The 20,654-nt window shown below is 41.6% G+C and overlaps 1 protein-coding gene across 2 annotated transcripts in view; it reads left to right on the top strand.

Annotated features, from left to right (window-relative positions):
- Positions 1-19,671, top strand: part of Ppp3ca (protein phosphatase 3 catalytic subunit alpha) — a 276,261-nt gene extending 256,590 nt beyond the window's left edge. Inside the window, exons 11-14 of one of the 2 annotated variants that reach the window (XM_041659788.1) lie at positions 5,915-5,999; positions 10,709-10,806; positions 13,944-13,973; positions 16,988-19,671. In XM_041659788.1, coding sequence (XP_041515722.1) covers positions 5,915-5,999; positions 10,709-10,806; positions 13,944-13,973; positions 16,988-17,184 — 410 coding nt within the window. In that variant the 3' untranslated portion in view covers positions 17,185-19,671. The remainder of the gene's footprint in view (positions 1-5,914; positions 6,000-10,708; positions 10,807-13,943; positions 13,974-16,987) is intronic. The other variant, XM_041659798.1, reaches the window with a different exon arrangement.
- The last annotated feature ends 983 nt before the right edge of the window (positions 19,672-20,654 follow it).

Here is a 20,654-nt window from a genome sequence, read left to right as displayed (position 1 = left end):
ACAAATTTGGAGCATGTATTCTCCCAAATGAGGCATCCACATATACATAAATGCCATCACCATCTGTGATAAACTGTAAAGAGTGGTTCTGTCAGGCTTTTGCATGCATCTGGTGTCATATTCTCTTTCTCATTGTATCCTATATTTCAGAAATATTAATTGTAGATAAAAGCAAGCTATTTTTACTTTAATGTAGAATTGAGATACTTCACATTTTAACTCCTTATGTGTCACCCCGTAAGTAGCCTTATTCACATTCAGTTGTCACTCTTTGGCAAAAGTAAAATCTGAAAGAATCTCTAATTTCTGGTTACGAACAGACTGGCAGTGGTGTGTGATAGAATAATATTTTCAGAAAGTGTAGTTTCCCAACATGATGAATTTGTTGAATTTAACAAACCTAGAAAAATGATAAGAAGTAAATATATATGTCGTCTTTGAATATGAATTAAAGACTTAAGAAATGTGAAGTCTACCAGTAAATAATAAGCTATAAAACATGCTCACCCTTTAAAGAAGTTTGTGGTGTTTGAGTCCATGTTCTGTATGACATTTTTCAATGCACATATTATGGACACATTTGAATTATTTCAAGATCTTTTAATGAAGGAACCCTAAATAATAGAAAAGATTTAAGGCCAGTAGAATGAAGGAAGCAGTGGAGATGTTCTCCTAGCTTTTCCATTAAAAATTAAATTAAAACTCTCTAACCTTATTATATTTTAAAATGTGAGTGTGTGTGTACGTGTGTGTATGTGTGTGCAGGTACCAAGAGAGACCATTAGAGGCCATTGATTACCCTGCACCTGGAGTTATAGGAAGGTATGAGCTGCCTGCCCAGTGTGTGTGTGTGTGTGTGTGTGTGTGTGTGCAGGTACCAAGAGAGACCAATAGAGGACTCCTATAACTCCTGCAGCTGTAGTTATAGGAAGGTATGAGCTGCCCAGTATGGGTGTTGGGAACCGAACTCTAGGCCTGTCTAAGTGCAATATGTGCTCTTAATCACTGAGCTAAGTCTCCAGCCCTATAATAAAAGCGTTTAGAGGCTGATTTCTCCTCCTCTTTACAATGGGAACTATAAAGTTTCCACATAGCTGGCAAACTTCTCACCTTACAGCTCTAAGACTGCGTTTAACCTACTTAGGCTCTCTTTGATTTCACTTTGAAGACAGTGTCTTCTCAGCTCCACATTCTGCTGTGTATTAAGAGTAGCGGGTAGAGAAACGCAGTGCCAGGGGAAACCATCAGTCACTGTTTTTTTTTTCACTTAGCTCATACATCCTCCCCATGTCATATATGAAGAACAATGGGACATAGGTACCATGACTTGCAAACCTGTTCTCTCGCTCCTCTCTCAAAGCCAGCATTTCTTCCCAAATGTACCTTTGACTCAGTTTACCCGGACTTAATAGAAGCTCCTCCATGCTAACTGTGAACTTAGCCAGAAGGCCAGCACCTCCTGCATGGCAGGTTCTCAGTGTGGTTAGAACCTCTTCCTTCTAGCCCTGCCCGCACCCCTGGAGTGCTGTTTGCAGCAGCCTTCCAGGCTAAAATCCACCCTGTATGAGGTGGTGGCACTCACTCAGCCAATTGGCACACGTCCCTTTCCTGGGAAGTGAAGGGGGCGGGAGCAGGTGGGGAGAGGTTGTACCACGAAGGGCAGGGAGGATACAGATTTAGATTTTCTTCATCTGTATATTAGCCTTTCCGACATGAGGAAGACAGAGGGTGAGGTTGCTTGATTCCAGAAGTAATCGAATGGTGCTTCAGGCACAGGAGAATATCAGAACTTCAAAGTTGAAAAAAGAAACAATAAAAAAGTTAGAATGGAAATGAAGTTAAATTTTACTTTCAAATTACTCTTCTTCTTAGCATATGGAATAATAATACCTTTCAGTTTGAGGTTTCTGAATTAAAATAAGAGATTACATTCTTTTCAATGAAAAATACCAGAGTGTTTCTGTAAAAGGTGTTTTATATATCTCCCTTACCACGGCACCTTACCGCAACTGAGAGGCAAGGTTGTACCAAGAAGAGTCAATATGATATCATGTTTGTCTGTAGTATGTAAAGCAAAGTCTGGAGCACGCACATTTATTTTGCTGACTTCACTGCCACACGCATTGTGGGTGGAGAAAACTTGTAATGGGATATGCGTTTTCCAAATGACCTGATGATCTCTGGCAGTTCTGACAAACGAGGTGTGCAGTGCTAAGTCTAAGGGCATGCTCATGGTAACTCTCCGCCATGGCTTATTCCGTCGCGTTTAATAAGAACCCCTGTCATTCATGTCAGCAAGTCTGTTTGGGTATTTTATATTTTCTGAAGTTATGATTGCATGATATGAGTTTGAGACTTTGAGTAATTGAAAAACATTGAAGGTTATTCCCGGGAGAAAAAAAAAATCTCACCTTGACAGATATGATGACTTGCAGTCACAGAACCTTTGAAATTGAGACAGGAGGATTGCCGGGAGCTTTAGACCAGCCTGGATTACAGCTTGAGGCCAGGCTGAGCCAGGAAATCGTAGCATGTTTTGAGAGAAGAGGAGATCAGTGTAGTTTTACTGTCTCCTGTTGGAGTTTATGGTAAACTTATTTGAATTTTGGAGTAAATATTTTAGTTTTATGAAAGGGTCGATAACCTTTCTAACTGCATTCTTAAAGAATCTCAAAAGAGAATTTTTCTTTAGGAAAGCTCTATAGTCACCATTTGTTGAGAGATATGACTGTGTGGATGTGATGGAATATTATTACATTGTATACAAGAATTCATTAGGTCTGAAAATGTAAGCAGTAGCACGTTGATTGTGGTCGCCAGAATGCTCACTTCACAGCTGAAGCTTAGCATTGAGCCGCCTTTTCCCGGTCAGCCCTCAGTGAGCTGAGAAGCATGTCTCCACATAATTTATTTCCCTCCATTTCCTACGTAGAGTCTTGCTTTCCATGGCTCTGGTTTTGGTTTTTACAAGTCTTTTGTTGGAGATTTTTCTATGAGATCATTCTTCTGTATTTTCCGCTGGTTTGATTTTTTTGTTCGACCGTTCTCATTCCTCTTCAAGGTGTGCGGTTTTGGTTCTAGACTCCTGACCTGCTTTTCTTGTTTGTATTTCTAAATATAGTCACCTGTGTTGGAGCGCGCTCACTTTCCCTTCTGTGTGTCAGTGGATTGGTTTCACGATCTGGCCGGATCGTATGCCGGAAAGGGCCAGGCTTTTCCCTTGCCCAGCACATCATTACCTCTGGGATGACTGGTCAGAAGCGGGTAGGAAATACGAAACAAAGAGAGAATAGCTATTAGACCGCAGTCAGAACTGAAGTGAAGAATTCCTAAAGCCAGTAGAGAGCTCAACTACAGAGTCCACTTCCATCCCACTTAGGAGTTAAGAAGGAAGGAAGAGAGTGGTGGAAGGAGGGAGGGAGGGAGGGAGGGAGGGAGGGAGAGAGAGAAAGTGGGAGAGAAGGAGGGAGGGAGGGAGGTCCTTCAGTAGTCTCAGTCATTAATCACCTATAATCTAAACACACTGAGTTCAGTCTCCTACTTGACGTCTGGAACAAAATTTCATGTGCAGAAAAGTCTGAATTTACAAATGCTATTAGAATCTTAGAGTAAAGTTTGAGGCAGAAGTGACACTGTGTTTTCTTCCCTGGTGTTCAAGCAGGTAGACAATAGCTCAAGGGATTCTTAGTGAATGGAGTCGCATGGCTCTGAATTACCACAGGTCTCACTGGAGAGGTTTTTTTCCCAGCTTGCGTCTGAACCCACTCCATACAGGCAGAATAGCTGGAAATAGCATGCCCTGCCAATTAACGTAGGGGAGTAGTTACCATGGTGTGGTCGCCCCAAGAGAGAAAGATACGGACAAAAACGTGGGCTGCTCTGATGTCAGAGGGATGGTGGCATTATGCCACTGGCTGGTACCCATCTCCTGGGGATACCATGTGTCTGTGATGTGAATATGCACAAACATCACCTCTGAAGATTAATTACATGGAAGATGGTTTGTTCTGTTCCCACTTAGAAAATTTAAAAGGGCAGGGGGGATCTCTAGCCAGTTCAGAATTGTCCATGCTGTCACGGTTTTCTCTTATGCAGCAATGTTAGGGTAGTGGGCAATTGCTTCACTCTTAACAAACAGGGAAAACGATTCCAAGTTGTGTTTACAAACAGAAGAATTTCCTTCAAAAACTTGTTCTTATCATGGATTAGAGAGAAAACTACATTACACATGCCATGTACATATCCTGGTGTCAGCAACCTTAGGGGCTCAAATTGTTCTTTAAAATTAAGAATGCTTCTGATCTTAGCAGATCTTGGGGAGAATTTAATTTGAGTGTGTGTGTGTGTGTGTATGTGTGTGTTTGTGTGTGCAAAATTTGTAAATATACATGTGTATGACACAATAGAATTTTTAAAAATTGCTGTTTTTGACTTCCTCTAAACTCATGTGAAAAAAATGTGAGAAAACAACTACTTAAGGGGTAGCTTGGCCTCTTGGTTTCAGACAACATACGGGACAGAATTTGGCCTCGTGGTTTCAGACAACTGAAAGACAGTTTGGGCTCAGAGTGTCAGGCATTTTGGTTGGTGGTGGCAGAAGGGGCAGGGTGGATAGAACAACTCAGGGAAACAGTGAGATGGAATGCCAACATTAACTGCCTTTCTCACTTCCTTTTCTATTTTCTCCACACTCCAAGCTTAAAAGATGACGTCGCCCATATTAACCTGGACATTTTGTCACAGATAACATCAGAGAATGTGCTTTGCTCATCTCCTTGCTTAGTTAGTCAAGTTGACAGTATTAACCATCACAGATAACTTTGCCTATTTTGTTTTAATTAAGAGGGTTTGCGGATGTGTCTCAGTGCATAGCATTCACTGGCGCCTATATTTGATCCCCAGTAGCACACACACATGCACACACATGCACACGCATATCTTAACAAGAAAAGTGTTTTTCTGTGTTTTGTACATTTTGAGAATTAACAAATAAAATAGATTTGTTAAAGATCATACAGTATTTTTAAGACAATGTTTGCATTGGCAGTTGCTCATATAGACTGATTTTTAACATTCAGATGAAAAATTGTAAAGCACAGCCACGTATCGCTTATAATTATTATATTATTTTATGTGTGAGTGTTTGCCTGCATATATGTATGTGCATGTGTGTGTGCACCATATGTGTATCTGGTACCTACAGAGGCCAGAAGAGGGCATCAGCTCCCCTGAATATGGAGTTACAGATGTTTGTGAATCAACATGTGGGTTCTGGGAACCAAACCCAGGCCCTCTGCAAGCGCCCTTAACCAGTGAGTCATCTCTCCCACACTACGACCGTGCAGACATTTTTGTTACCATGTGTACCTTTGTCCTTTGACAAACTCAACGCAGTTTTCCACACTTCTCTGCAGAACTTGTACTGAAAGAATGGCTAGTGCTGAAAGAAGTGTTTATGACCAGTAAATAACACAAATGGTTATTCAGAGATCATGGAGTCTGCAGGGGTCTGTTCAGTTTTAGGGAGAATTTTTGAGAGCCCAGTAGTTTCCTAAAGTAATCTTCCAGCTTGGAGATCAAGAATAAAAAAACACTAACTCACCATCTTCTACTGCAGAAGAGATGAGAAACTCAAACACTAAGACGGCGTAGAACCTAACCAGTCTCTGCTCACATGGGCTCCACCCCTGTAAACTCGCCACAAGTTCTTCTTTGTCTGTCTTGAGGATTGCATCATGGCATCAGTGATCTAAAGTTCAGTTATCCGAACTCAATTAAGAGATAGCAAAAGGAAAACAAAACCAAACAAAGCAAAACTGATCATGTGTTGTCTAACCGTTACCCTGCTACAGATGCAAAGTAATTGTGGAAAGATAAAAGGTCCCTAACTCCTGAATTCTGTTTTCCAATACAGGAGCCACGGCTGCAGCCCGGAAGGAGGTCATCAGGAACAAGATCCGAGCAATAGGCAAAATGGCCAGAGTGTTCTCAGTTCTCAGGTAAGGTTGTCTTTCCTCCCTGTCTGTTTGAAAATTGAGTGTGTAGTAGCTATCTTAACACTTTACTCTGACAGTTTAAATGTTTCACTAGAAAACATTCCTTGAATTGTTTATCTCTTTTTAAGTGGAAATTGTCAATTCGTCTGTATTGTACTTAGATTGCAATCTACTCAATCATTTCCACAAACCAAGGGTGTGTAAGTGGATTATGGTACATCTTCTCCCTCCCTTTGCTGTAGGATTTAAAACATTTCATAAGGAACGTGATTAGGGTCTAGTTCTAGTTTACAGTCTGGCTTTTGGGGAAAGATGAATTTATGGGATGCCTTTCACTGGATTTCAAGAAAATGAACATTAAACATAGAGCTGTAGTTGTGAACCCTAATGAATCACTTACAAGGAACAAAAGCCATCTCCTGTTTTAGGTTTCTATAGGAGTTTGTTTGCTTTTCAGTGGATCATGAATCATCCTATTGATGTTACTAAGCATGTATTTTGAAAACAGTTTATTGAAGAGGCTTCCCTGCACTGTACTTTAGAAATCTGTTCCTAAATAATGCACAGGACTCTACTTCTCTTCAAGGACCTCTTTAAAGTATGGTATAGTTTCTCCATGAGGAATGCTGCCCATTCATGGTCATACACAGGAGTGTGGAAACAGAAATGCTTTAGGAGTTAGCCACTGCACATTTTTGGCCAGTGGCTGCTGTAATTCATATCTGTCCTTCTCTCATTCTTTGCCTCTCCTCTCCCTCCTTTTCTTTCCCCTCATCCTCTCTTTTCCTCTCCCTACTTCCCTACTCACCTTCCCTCTCTCCCTGCTGTTAGAAGCTTGAAGTTGACCTCAAGTGTCTTACTCAAGCACTCCCTACTTTATTGGTTGGCAGTAGGGCCTCTTGCTGAACCTGGGGTTCACTCATTCTAGTTAGTCTGTACAGCCAGTTTGTCCCATCCCTGCATCCCAGGTGCTGTCATGCCTGCCTGGTTTCTGTGTGGATCCTGGTCATCAGAACTCCATTATTCCTACTTGCACAGCAAATGCTTTATCAAACCCTGAGCTGTCTCCCAGCCTTTAGTTGCTTCCTGTCAGGGGGTTCTGCCCGCTCTTAATTTCTCTCCCTGCGCTTTCTGCTACTCTTGCTGAAGTCACTGGAGAGTCACTAAGTGACTTGGTGCTGAAGCTAGGGGCCCTTGAGAAAGATGAGAAACATCCCCATCATGCAACAAAGACACCCCAAGTCAGCAGCAGCTCTGAGGCAGCTGGAGCCCTTTTGAAAAGTCATATTGACGGTGGAAATGAGCGTTATTCCTCCTACAAGGGCCTTTGTCTGTGCAATGAGTGATAACAGAGAAAACAGAGTTTGAGGATAGCCTACAGACCCACAGCCTGTGTGATGGACAGACAGCTGCTGTTTACTGAGTTGACTGTAGTCATTCTACCTGGCAGAACCTTTCTGATGAATCAGAAATTCCACCCTGGAGCTTCAGGGAGACGTGCAGAGGGAGGGCTGAACAATGACATAAACAGGTGTTCTTGTTGAAGAAGAGCATGGATAACTAAGGGGGAGGGGGAAACCTCTGAGTAGTGTCCTTTAATAGAATACAACATGAGCCACATCTGTCTTCTTAACTATTCTAGAAACCATCATAAGAGACACAAAACCACAAATACCCAGTTTCCTCACTCAGCGTTTGATCAGTATAGTATTTATGAGGCAACCCCAACCTAATCTACACACTGCATCCTTGAGGATTGGCATATCGGTTGGAAGCACACCCTTTCACTTGCAGTGGAGAGCTGTGTGTGGCTTTGGGTAGAGAGCGTGAAGGGTGCATCAAGGGGCTGAGAAGGCCACATCTACAAGAACATGATGGATGTGATCAGAGGAGACCTTTGAGGAGGTCACACTCCCCAGGGGAACCACAGAAGGACAGAAAGAAGCAGTTTTCATGCTAAGAAGACCCTTGAAGAAGACCCTGAAGCAGGGGCGGGGGGTCAGAACTGCAGGGAGCAAGAAATGTGCTGAATGAAGGACAAGAGGCACACAAGAGGGCAGGCAGGAGGATGGCTGTTTCCGGCATAAGGACTTCTACATAATTCACAATGTAATCTCTGTTGCTGTAAAGCAATTTTATAGAGGAGAAAACTGAAGCCCAGAACAGTGAAAGGCCTTACGACCATCTTTGTGTGGCTGGAACTTCAGCCTGAGATCACCTGATTTCAAGGGGGTAGTTTCCAAAACAAACAAAAGCTCTCAGTATCTCTGGTAGAAAAATAAAATTTTGAAAATTGAAAGAGTACTTTGGACAGCCAGAAAACTGTCATTGAAGTGCTAACAACCAAATGATCCCTGATCGTCATTGGCTTCTAATGTTCATTTTGTTTGAGCAATCCTGATTTTAAAATGGGATCTGATGCCAGCAGTTATTTGGTATGTAGAAATATTTGCCAGTCATGAAGCTAAAACCTGACTTAAATGTGAATATTAAGGTAAGTTGTGTTCATCTTTTCAGAGGTACACTTGAGTTTTCCATAGCTGCATTATTAGTATTCAAAACGTTTCTTTTTTACATAACCTAGCGGTTTGACATCAGAAGCGTAAAATGGTTGAAATTCCCATATGAATGTAAACTGTGATTAATTGCTGCCTCAATCCTAATATTCGTGAGTAAACTCTACCGTTAAGAAGAGAGAGTCTAGACTGTGGATCAGAACTGTCATCATCCTTTCAATATTTAAAAAACAAAACAAAACAAAACTCCTTGTTCCAGTAAATACGGACCTGTATACATGGTATTGATCCAGTGTGTGTGCCGGGATGCAAGAATGGCCAAAGCAGAAAGAAACCCCTGTTTTCCAGAAGCTTGACAGTAGAGAAGTGGTGATTAGAGACCAAAAATAAACAATAGAACAGGTAAAGCGTGGCTTGGAGCAACATTAGAAAGTGAGACTGGAACAGTCATTTGAAGGCAGAGGGAATGAGATACACAGACAATTCTGAGACAAGATGACTAAGGACAGTACCCTAGGATAAGGTGTGCTGCCTACATGAAGGACGCTGGTGGGAAATGTCATCTAAGAGCTGGGTGAGGGTGGAGGAGTATGGAGGGTGGGTAGATAGGTAGGTAGGTGTGTGATCCCCGTGAGATCTGCTGAAGGTTTTACCTTCCCCCTTAATGAGAGAGGGCATCAGGGAAGTTTGCATCAAGGAGCAAGAGAACTGGCATTGTTTGCTAGTCAATGTCTTAGTCAGCCTGCCCTTCTGTCTGAAAAGAGCTGTAGGCAGAGAGGGCAAACCTTGGAAAGATGGAGGAGAAAGACCTTCTACAAGGCTGTTGTAGTCAAAATAAGAGATGCTCGCGGTTCCTAAGAGACCACCACAAACAGCCATGTGTTGCGTGGCGCTGTTCCTGTGGAATGCCCATGCAAACAGCCTGCAGAATATAATGGAGGCATTGCCTGGGGCTGAGGGAAGTAAACAGTGAGAGCAGGGATGCTTTGGGGTGATAAAGTGTTATCAAGTTGATTGGGGTAACGTACAGTAATCGCACCACTGAGAATAGGTGAGTTGAGTGTGTGGCTGGTCAGCACAGCTGTTTTTGATAAATAAGATGGTGGAGTTGTGAGAAGCACTGAGATAAAAGGAAATGCGTGGGAGCAGAGGCATCAAAGTTTACCATGGGCGGAGCTGTGGAATGGGAAGGTAAAAGTACGGACGAGATGGAGCAGCCAGACAGTGCAGTCCCAGTTTCTGAACTGACATAAGGCACAGATCGAGGGAGAAATCCTTTTCAGTCATCTTAGAAATCATAAAATGAGTTTGGTACTTGGACCTACTCAGTACTGTGTGTATAGTGTGTACCTCTACTGATGTATTGTGAACTTTTTCCTGCACATGTAGGCTTGTAGGATCTGTCGTCTGGGAAAATAATAGGTTCTTCCTATTTCATAGGTCTGCTTCTTTAACTACTGAGTCTGTAAGTCCAAGTGATGTTAGATGGTCAGCTTAATTGAAATAGTGATTCTCTTGCAGCAATATTAAAACAGGGCCGTATGCACAACGAAAAATAAAAGTTCGGAAATGTTCGCACCTGCCTGTGGACCATCCCTCTATGTGTCTGTCACATGACACAGGCCTTCAATGACCCCTGAAATAATCTCTGTGTGTCTGTCATATGACACAGAGGCCTTCAATGACCCCTGAAATAATCTGTGTGTCTGTCACATGACACAGAGGCCTTCAGTGACCCCCTGAAATAATCTCTGTGTATCTGTCACATGACACAGTCCTTCAGCGGCCCCCTGAAACAATCCCCAGGTTTCTGTCCCTTAGGTAAGAATCACCTCTTTGGTAGGTGGGGTTCATAGACTGTTCCCGAGCCCTTCATGATAAAGCAGGCCTACACGTGCCCTTCTGCTCACTGGATACACAGGTCCTTGTCGTCACTAAAGCAACAGCTTTGCCTTGTGAGACGTGGTTATGAAGCCAGAAGCACCTTCAGGGTCTTCAGGGGGCCATAACTCCACAATTACATAATGTAGCTTTGTCACTGAAGTCATTTATAGAACACCCCCTCTGTAAAAATAGATAAAAATGGATTGTATTTTGTATAAGCCAATGTGAGGTAAATATGGGTTCTTATATATCTTTTTTTGTTCCATGAAAGAAAGCAAACATTAATTTCCACAAACCTTCTGTGTCTTCCAGAGAAGAGAGTGAGAGTGTTCTGACCCTGAAGGGCCTGACCCCGACAGGCATGCTCCCCAGCGGAGTACTTTCCGGAGGGAAACAGACCCTGCAAAGCGGTAAGCGAGCCCGGTGCTGTGGCTGGGAGCACACGACCAGCTGTACCAGTAGAACCTTGAGCTTCTCATTCAGCTCAGTCTTCTCTTCAGTTCTTCTTGACTGGAAGAAGGCCTAAAGCTCAACGCCAGTGTGATCAGTCATGTCCCACATGAAAGCACTGACCTTCACCTCAGGCCACGCTCTGTCCCTCCTTCGCACACGCATCCACATCTTCAGGCCTCCTTATGGGACATCTCACTTAGGGCACATGTGCACACGGCAGTATCTTTGAGTCGGAGCTCCCCTCTCCCGGGCCAATTAGTGGAAATTTTCTGTTACATTTTCATAAATCATCTGCCTATCTACATGATTGATAAAAATCTACACACAACTCTATGTTTGCATAGCTATAGATTTTATTGGAAAGACTATAAAAAGGGTAATTTAATCATCCACTTAAGCAGAAATGAGACTTAAACAGGCCTTTTCTTTGACTCATCAGAAATACAAGAAGAGAGATCTCAACTGCATTTTGGTTTATTTTTTTTAATAATGATATCTTTTTTTAAGTAGACATTTTACTTTATAGTCATAACTGGCTGGACAAGTATCAGCCAGCATAACTTTTTGTGATAATGGAAATTTTTTTATGGCTGCAAATGCCGCTGGTGACACAGAACCACTGAACAATTGACATATAACTAACAACCCCTAATTTTCAACAAACTTAACTTAAATATAGCTAGTATCACCCATGTTAGACAACACAATCGTGTATACTTTTCTTCTGTTATGTATGTTCTTTTATCAGTTTAATTAACACTACCACTATTTAGAATATAACTTACACAATATGGAAACTTTCTTAGGTTAGATTTGAACAGAAAACAAATATAGCAAAAATATAGTGTAGTATTTTAATATAATCTCAGCCTCTAGTTTATTTCTCCCCTGGCTCTTTTTCCTATTTTCTTTTCTATCTCTGTCCTATATCCTAAAAGACACAGGGATTTGGTTACCATTACATTATTAAGACATTTCTTCTACACAACACATAATGATAACTCATGGGCACAAAATTGCCAGACCATCTCACTTCATGAAGAACAATCATAACCTTTATTTTTGGATGAATTTTCTCAAAAACCACAGTCTTTGAGTTGACACAAAAGTTCAAAAACAGTTTGAAACAGGAAGATCTATAGCAATTGAGATAAACAAAAAAAAATCCCTCTTTAAACCTGTAGAAATCAATTGCTTCATAAACACAAAAAAACTTTTCCATCAAGATGAACATACTAAGAGATTAGCATAAAATCATTTCTATACCCAGAATGCAGTTCTGCCCAGCTGATGGACAGTCACAGCTTCTCATGAGCTCAGCACACAGCAGAGGCACACACAGCATCAGGGACTGACCGCAGATGGCCTGTGCTGAGGATAAGCGAGGCTATGTGTATTTCTACCCAGCGGTGCTGGTGTGCTTCCAGGGTTTCGGCTTTGCTTCTAAACCTGAGGTCTTTATGTTTTACAGTGGCCTAGTGTCACCTTCAGGTCGTCACCTGTGTCTGTAGCTTCACTGACTCACGTTCCTTTTCTTTTCTTTTAAACCCATCTGTTTGTGCTATTCTCTGTTGAGTTCACACACACACACACACACACACACACACACGAACACACAGTCACACATACTCTAGGTTGAGACTTCATTTGTCCTGAGAATTTGACAACTCAGTATATATTCCAAACCAATGCACTGCCACTGCCTGGCGATTCATATCTGACCCCCTTCCATTGGCAGAAGAGGAGAAGCGATGCAGAGATCTGATGTCCAGCTCTCCTCTGTGGTTATGAGGAATCCAGAATGCACTGCTAACTGGAATGCATACGTGGTCAATGATAAATGAACCTCTAATAAAGTTCAACCAGAGACCACCATAAGTCATGCAGAACAGCTCTACAAAGCAGCTACTCCAGCACCCCATCACCCATTAATCCCAACCCATCACCGTCGTAAACCACTCACCCACCCATACTATTGAACTCTAACACCATCTCAACCCCTTCATAATAGTTACCGATAACATACCTATCTTCATAAAAATACTCATTCTTGTAGCTTTTAATTTTAAATCACGAGAAAATACAAATTGTAGTCCACAGATAGAATACTACCAATGTTCAGCATTTTGAACTTAGAGAACAATTTAATGTTTTAGCACTTGATTAAGGGAGCATCATCTAAAAGCACAGACAAACTCCTCCACCTGCACAGGGAAGCTGTAGAGCCTAAGTAAGCAGTGGGCTTACTCAACCTTTGAAGCTACGGTTTCAGTATATCATTGTACTTTACTCAGGGACTTCCTTACTCTGTAGCTTCAACCTTGAGACGCCCTGTTCCCGAAGATGCTAATTCATTTATTATTGCTCCTGCCATGTCCCCACTTAACATGCAACACTCTGAACTTCATTTCCAAAGATGGTATTGTAACGGGAAAAAGAAAACAATGGGGACGCAGCCTGCCTGGCTAAAGACGTCCAGGCCTTGACATTCCCTCTGTGGTTCCCTGCCTCTCCCTTCTTTGAAGACTCCTATGTGTCTGCCACCTAAACAACTTGATTTTGTGTCCTTTTAACCGCCTCCCTCACATACACACCATGCATCTCTATCTCTAGATGATAAAAACTGGCATTTACTATTCGCTAGCATAAAGCATCTCACCGACGTCTCAGCCCAGCTCCAAGCTCGTCCTAGTCCTCCAACATTCCACCACAGATCACCGAGCGTGCATTCTAAAGTGCTCTTAGAATCAGAAACATAGATGTCCATAACCCAATTGTTAATTCAACCGAAATAACAGAAAGCATTTCTGCACGTTTCCCTAAACGACTTTGTCATCGATTAGTGAGCCAGGACTCCAGGCCACCCATTTGCTCCCTCAGGTGTACGAAGGCCATGGCTGATACCTCTCACTTCTGCGGTATTGTTCCCCCTTTCTTTGTAGCCACTCTGTCTAGTTGTCTGTACCAGAAGTCCACACTTAGAGGCACATTAGTCCCCCCAGTTCCTTTGATCGTCACTGACTTGTTCTTAGCCTTGAACCAATCCTCTGCTCATTTTCTCATTCATTTTGCACCCCTTTCTTCTTCTCTTCAGCTACTGTTGAGGCTATTGAGGCTGATGAAGGTAAATTGGCCAGTCCCCTTTCTGTTGTGCCCACAACAGACAAGGGCTCTGCTGGGTGTATTCTTTTTTTTTTCCGCTGTAGCTTGTACAGAGTGTGTGGGTGTTGGGCTAACAGTTGTGGCTCAGTATTAACCGAAACGTTCTTGCTTTAAAGGGGAAAGTGTCCTTCTATGGTTTGTTTGTTTGTTTTTTCCCTTAAAGCTATGTTTGATTTTTGTATACAATGAACCTAGTCTAATCACAGAAAACTAAAGGATTATATATCGATATTTATAAATTTCTATCTCTCGTGGATGATGTGGGGTGGGGGTTATGGCAGCTGCTTTTGACAAATGACATGTAAAATCAATATGCTTTGAGCTGAACCATCCCTCCCTCAAATCACTCCCAGGTAGGACAGAGACAAGAGAGAGTAAAATTAAGTTGAGTCTAGACTGCTCAAGGTCGCCACAACAGAAATGCTTGGTAGTGCTTTGTTACAGTTCAGCATCACTTACGTCTCTAAAATACTCGAACGTGAGACAAATGTGTGGAGGTAAACTCTTATCCTCGGCAGTTTTGACCAATTGCTATTTGGAAGGAAGTTAGCACTCACAAAATATGATGAAGAGCCCAGAAAGTTTCTGTGGCAGTGAAGTGGCCGACAAGACTAGCGAGCAGATGATTGATTAATGATTCGGAGCATCTGCTCTATGCCAGGCCTCTTGCTAGGAGCTTCAGAGGAAATAGAGAATGGTACATCTCCAACTGCCTTCTAGCACTACTCAAGAGCAGCATTGTTGACACTTTAGAACTGCTTTTTAATTGAATGCTGTCTTACTACATGGTTATACGAGAACTGCACATGAATATAATGTTCAATATTATGCGTACCACACCCTCTGGAATTTTTAAAGCATAATTTGAAGTTCCCCTTTAAAACAAAATTCTTCAGTTGTATTTTGTTCTTGCAAAAATAACTGATTTTTTCACAAATTGTGTACATATATAGTCCTTTGGTGTGTTGTTTAAAAAAAGTGTCACTTTAGCTCTCCAATTTGCTCATGATTTGGATATAGTAGGGGAAATGACAGTGATGTAAGAGAAAAATACAACTGTTTCCTAAATAGCAGTGAGCAAGCTGCTATTTATGTGGGAATTCTCCATTCCTCTTGGCAAAATCTAATCTGCAGTGTGCATTCCTGTTGATAGTTTGGCTGTTTTCTGTGACTCTGTGGCTCTGTGTTGTGTTAAGTATACTCCCAATGTAAATTGCTAACCCCCACTGTCTGACCAGCAACTGGAGCAGAGCACTTTCTTCTGTTCAGGGTAGACAGACAGACAGACGCGATCCGCAATGGAGCCCCATCCTGAACGAGCCCCTGTTCCGCTAGATTTGGCATTTCCTATGCCCCCACCCTATAGGTTGCAAAACCTAGAACTTCCAGTTTATTTTTTTAATGAATGAAACAGTTTCATGATTAATCATGATTGAGACGATGCCATTTAGAAAAAGACTAGGGTGTCTGTTATTTTTTGCCCCATAAAATAATTGAATTCATTTTCAGGGTGGGTGCTCATTGGGCAACACAATTATTTTTCAGTTTATTACCAAATTGCAAAATTAAGAAGCTTTGCTTTGGGCCTTGGTCCTTCCCCATCTCCCCGTGTTCTTCCTCCCACACTTGACTAATCACCACTTTGCTAACCTGAAAATGCAGACGGGGAACAATTTGTTTTTCTTTCTAATGAGCTTTTAAAGCACTGTGTAAATCTCTGAGGACTGTCATCTGTACTAGTGGGAGGCTGCACGTTTGTGTCCAAGTGGCTGGCAAAACGTAAGCCTTAAACGGCTTCCCACTTTTCCTCCCAAAGTGGGGAGGGTACAGGTACCTTGAAATTGTCCTTCATACACCATGGAGATGCAGCCCAAGTCAGCATTGGTGATTGGCCACCCGTCCATACCTTGCTCGCACTTCACAGGGAGTGAGGCAAGCTGATGTCATTGGTTCCCCATCTGTGTGTTTTATTTTCAGCTCACTGTTGGTGTGCCCACTGAGGAAGTGATTAAGTTTTTCAAAAGTACCTCTCATATCTCTGTAGCACACACAGGGTCATTAGAAGAGAACGCAAGAGAAGCCAAGGTTTTAATTAAAAGAACGAGAACCAATTCAATTCATTTTTGCTAAAAATTTGTGAAAAGCATTTCATCTCTGCTTCTCCTTTAACCCCCAACTTATTGTTGCTCTACAGAGAGGGGGTTTTTCCTGGTTTAGGTAGTCACGAGTGCCAGATGTGCATCAGCTTGGCCTGTTTGCTGCTGAAGGGCAGAAAATGCTTCTCTGCTTAGTCATCTGACCTTTATTTTTGAGTTTCTCTTACCTCCTCCCTTACCCACTGTATATAGACTTCCAGTGCAATGTGGGGAAAAAAGCTTATGATTTCATTTTCCCCCATACCATTGAGTTGATAGCTTTGTGGAATTTGGAGATGGCAAAACCACACATATCCCCGCCCATTCATTGTCTAGTTCCTTAGACCTTCTGTTCTAAGCCGTGGCTAGAGTTCTGGGTAGAGCAGAAAGGGCTTCCACTGAAGTGGCCATCCCTAGCATGGCGGTAGAGTGAGAACGGGGGATGTGCAGGCTCTTTAGCCCAGGGAATCCATGGATCATCATGCTAGTGATGCTGCCAGTGATGCTGGATCCCAGAAATCTGCCCCTGGAACAGCTTTTTCCTTATCCACTGTGGATTTCTGTGAACTAAACTTTGATGAAGACAGGAGAGATGCTTACATCTTAATCACTGCAAGAGGACATTTTGGTTGGCAAGAGACATTGGCTGTTTCAAACCCTTGGTTCCCTCCAGTATGGTAAGGAGTCTGTTGTGTTGTCATCAGGTCCAGTCACATTGTTCTCCACTAAAGGACCCACCCACTCCGAAGTCTCTAACCTCACCCGACACAACCGCGGTGTCCTGTGTGGTGCTCCACCTAACCTAACCCTCTCTCTCTTTTCTTAATGATTTGTTGTTTAGCTATCAAAGGATTTTCACCACAGCATAAGATCACTAGCTTCGAGGAGGCGAAGGGCTTGGACCGAATTAACGAGAGGATGCCACCTCGCAGAGATGCCATGCCCTCCGACGCCAACCTTAACTCCATCAACAAGGCTCTCGCCTCAGAGACTAACGGCACGGACAGCAACGGCAGTAATAGCAGCAATATTCAGTGACCACTTCCTGTTCACTTTTTTTTTTTTTTTGAGCTGCAGGTCATGATGGGATTGCTGCATCTCAGCAGTTGGATGTTCTTGCCTCTGACGGTAGCTTGTTTGCTCTGGGGGCCAGGAATTGGATTCAGTTTACACTATCATGAAATAAAAAAAAAAAAGAGGGAGAGAGATAATAAACTATATTTTGGTGAGGGTGGTGATTAAACACCTCTTTTGGGTATGCCTTTAAAAAATGCTTCTAGGAAAAAAAGGTTTTAAAAAGAAAGCTAATGCTAGTCTATACTGCAATGTTAGGGAAGTGAACGTGTTTTCTGACTACACTGGGGACTTCTAGATAGGTTAATGAAAGGCCTTTTACTCTGTTACTGGACACGAAAACTTTGTCTAATTTCTTATACTCTATTGTACGTTTACAGTGCAGCACTAAAAATGGATGACATCAAACATTTTTAACGACGACAAAAACAATGATGTACAAACTAAATAAGGACTATTTATTGATAAGGTTTTGCTACTTTCGTCAGACAATGGCTAGAAACTGAATTAGGCAGTCTTTAAAAAAAAAAAAACCTGGAAAAAAAAGAATGTTGCAAATTTGTTAAAATGCCAAAAAAGGACAGTTTAATTTTGTATAGCTCGTGCTTACCTCAGGTTCCTTTAGTTTGCTTGAATACCCTTCTTTCCGTAGAGCACTTGTTAATTTGGCAGCGAATACATTTTCTTTAAGTTTTAAAAAAAAAACTGGAATAATTACACCCATCTTTTTTGCTGTTTATATTTAGGGGTTTTGTTGATAAATCAAGTCTCGGTTGTGGCTTGCTGAATTCAATATTTATGAGTGGCGCATTTTTAAGTATAGTGAACACGACACCACAGTGCAGTGACGAAGCATCTGTATTCTGTAAAAAACAAAAACAAAAAAAAAATCTGCCTATGCATGTTTTTTAAGAAAAAAATAAATAAAATGGCTGTATCGGCCTGTATGGGACTGTAATGCGCTTAGTGGTCTGACATATACTGGAAATGTATGTATACTGGCATACTTTATATTCTCTAAAATGCTTAATGCCTTTGAAATTTTGTAATCAAAAAAAAGCTTTGAAAAAATCTAAAGGGGAGAGTATTCTTAAAAGTTTTTAACATAAGCTTGTCAGTGCACACATAGATGGTTGGCATGTTTAGCAAACTTTGTGAAATTTAAATAAGTTTGTAGTTACCTGTGAAACTCTAAATGCATGGTCACCGTTAATGTCATAACAATTTAGTTATTTCCTTCTCTTCTGTCATGTGCCACAAAAAATATGTACTTTTTTCACTTTTTTTCCCTTTGTATATTAGTTACGGGTTACAACTGGTTCATTCTGAAAACAACAACAACCACCAACAAAAGTCCATTCATATTTTTTAACAATTGTATAAGTGCCCAAGTCATTCACTACAGCCTAAAGCCTTGCCTTTGTAATTTGACTTCTGAAATGTTGGCAGTCAAAGCATGCACCTGTAACCATGACAAAGAAAAAGCATTTTATATTACTATTCAATAAAATGTGCATGAACTTAAAGAACGCTCATCCTTTCACTGAGTCTGCTGAAGGGAATCTTTTGCACAGCCACCATGGTGTCCTCCGGGTGCTGGCCCTTCAACACCCTGCACACTTAAGACAGGCTGCTGCCTAAGGGCCTTGTGATCTGAGGAGTGCTACCCACTTCTGCTGTAAAAGTCTTGGTGGATTTGCGTCTCAAAAATCAGGCGAGAGAAGTCTACCTAGAGAGCAGATGCCATCTTCTGGCTCCCTTGAATGCAGGACCTATTTAAGAAACTAAAGCATTCCTTTTCATTGAAAACTAAAAACGAAATAATCACCAGTTTGTTATCAGGTTGTATCAGTTGTGTGGGATGCCCCTCAGCCCCGCTCTAGTGAGGACGAGTCTCCTAGGCACATTTCCATCAGAGGAGAGCTGCGTTTGTAGTGCCGTGAAGGTTGTGTTCCCGTGCTTCAGTTACTTCCACACAGAGGTTTAGGAGACATCACGTTTCAGTTTGTTTCTAGCATTGTTCGTTTTTCAACGCACTTTGTTTATGTAATAAATTATGCCTGTTATATTAAATAATAAGAATATGACAATCAGTAATAGAGTGTACCAAAACAAAGATACATTCGCTGACAAAAACTTCCCCAGGGTTATTTGAATGAATCAAAACGGGTTTTTTTTGTTTTTTTGGTTTTTTTTTGTTTTTTTGTTTTTTTTCCCTGTGGATATTTTCCTAATTTTAAACAAAAGTGGCATCCAAGGAAAAAAGATGCAACTTGCTAGAATGATGTGAAAGAAATGATAATTCTGGTACCAATTTGTGTATTTTCTTTCTTCTATCTGCAGAGAAAATATCCCAAAAATTTTATTATTAATAACAATCGGGTTTTTTGGATTCCTTTCTTTTGCAAATTGTGCTAAGGAAACTATGGCATAGAAATAAACATTTGACATTAAAATAAGCAGTTTCTGTGAGTATTGCTTGTCTTTTTGCTCAGTGTTAGGAAAGAGACACTGTATTTTTTTCACGTTATAATTTGATCTGTCGAAGAAATTTATTTAGAGCTGAAGGTCTTCTCCAGAACCAACAACACTTACAAACCCTTGTTATTCGTCCTGTCTCTTTAAGATGTGGACTATTGGACTCATGCCTAATGCGTTCTCTGTCCGGGTGCCACTCTGATCCCCAGCTGCCGTTGCCTGGACGAGCGTGACTCACTTACCACAAGTTACCAATTCTGCTGAATTTGTATGAAGTCTTTGGAGTTCTAAGAGCTAGATTTGCTAGTCCCGCTACGGCAGGCTTTCTTGTCCGTACATTCATCTTACATGTTTTTTTTTAAAAAACATAAAAATAAGAAGCTTAATAGGTTCACCTGTGATGAGAATCAAGTGTGGTGTCTCAGTCTGTCTGCAGCCCACTACTTAGGGTCTCTGTGAGCACTGGAGCAATCCATGGCATCTGTAACCCATCACTTAGGGTCACTGTGAACACCATGGCACCCGTCCTCCCATCATTTAGGGTCTCTGTGAACACTGGAGCGGTCCATGGCACCTGTCCAGAAAATGGTCCTCTGATGCTATGAAAGCCCTCTGAACCATTTTGTCCTGAAATATTGCTAATGATGTTCATTTTTAATGCATATATAGTAACAAAGGGTACAAAATTAAGAAATAATATACCTATTTCTGATGACCATATTGTCAAGAGGCAACTGACTTGTTGATGTTTGTGCTGAATGATGGAGGGTCTGTTTTAAGGAAGACTGAGGAAATGTACTAGGGAAACAAAACCACCTTAGTGATGATGTTTCAGAAGATGATGTTTCAGAATGATGCTGACAATGGAAAACATCTCCTTACCGTGACAGAGAAGTGGCTCTGAAATGAGCCTGCACTCCTGAGAGTAAAGCCTCACTCAAAGGCTCTGATACAGA

This window comes from Microtus oregoni, unplaced genomic scaffold (genome assembly GCF_018167655.1).
Source record: "Microtus oregoni isolate MIOR12 unplaced genomic scaffold, Mior012 000000F_ref0000247, whole genome shotgun sequence".
In the NCBI taxonomy this organism is placed as follows: domain Eukaryota; kingdom Metazoa; phylum Chordata; class Mammalia; order Rodentia; family Cricetidae; genus Microtus; species Microtus oregoni.
Note: the sequence above shows the minus strand (reverse complement) of the source record. Positions and strands in the feature narration are given on the sequence as shown.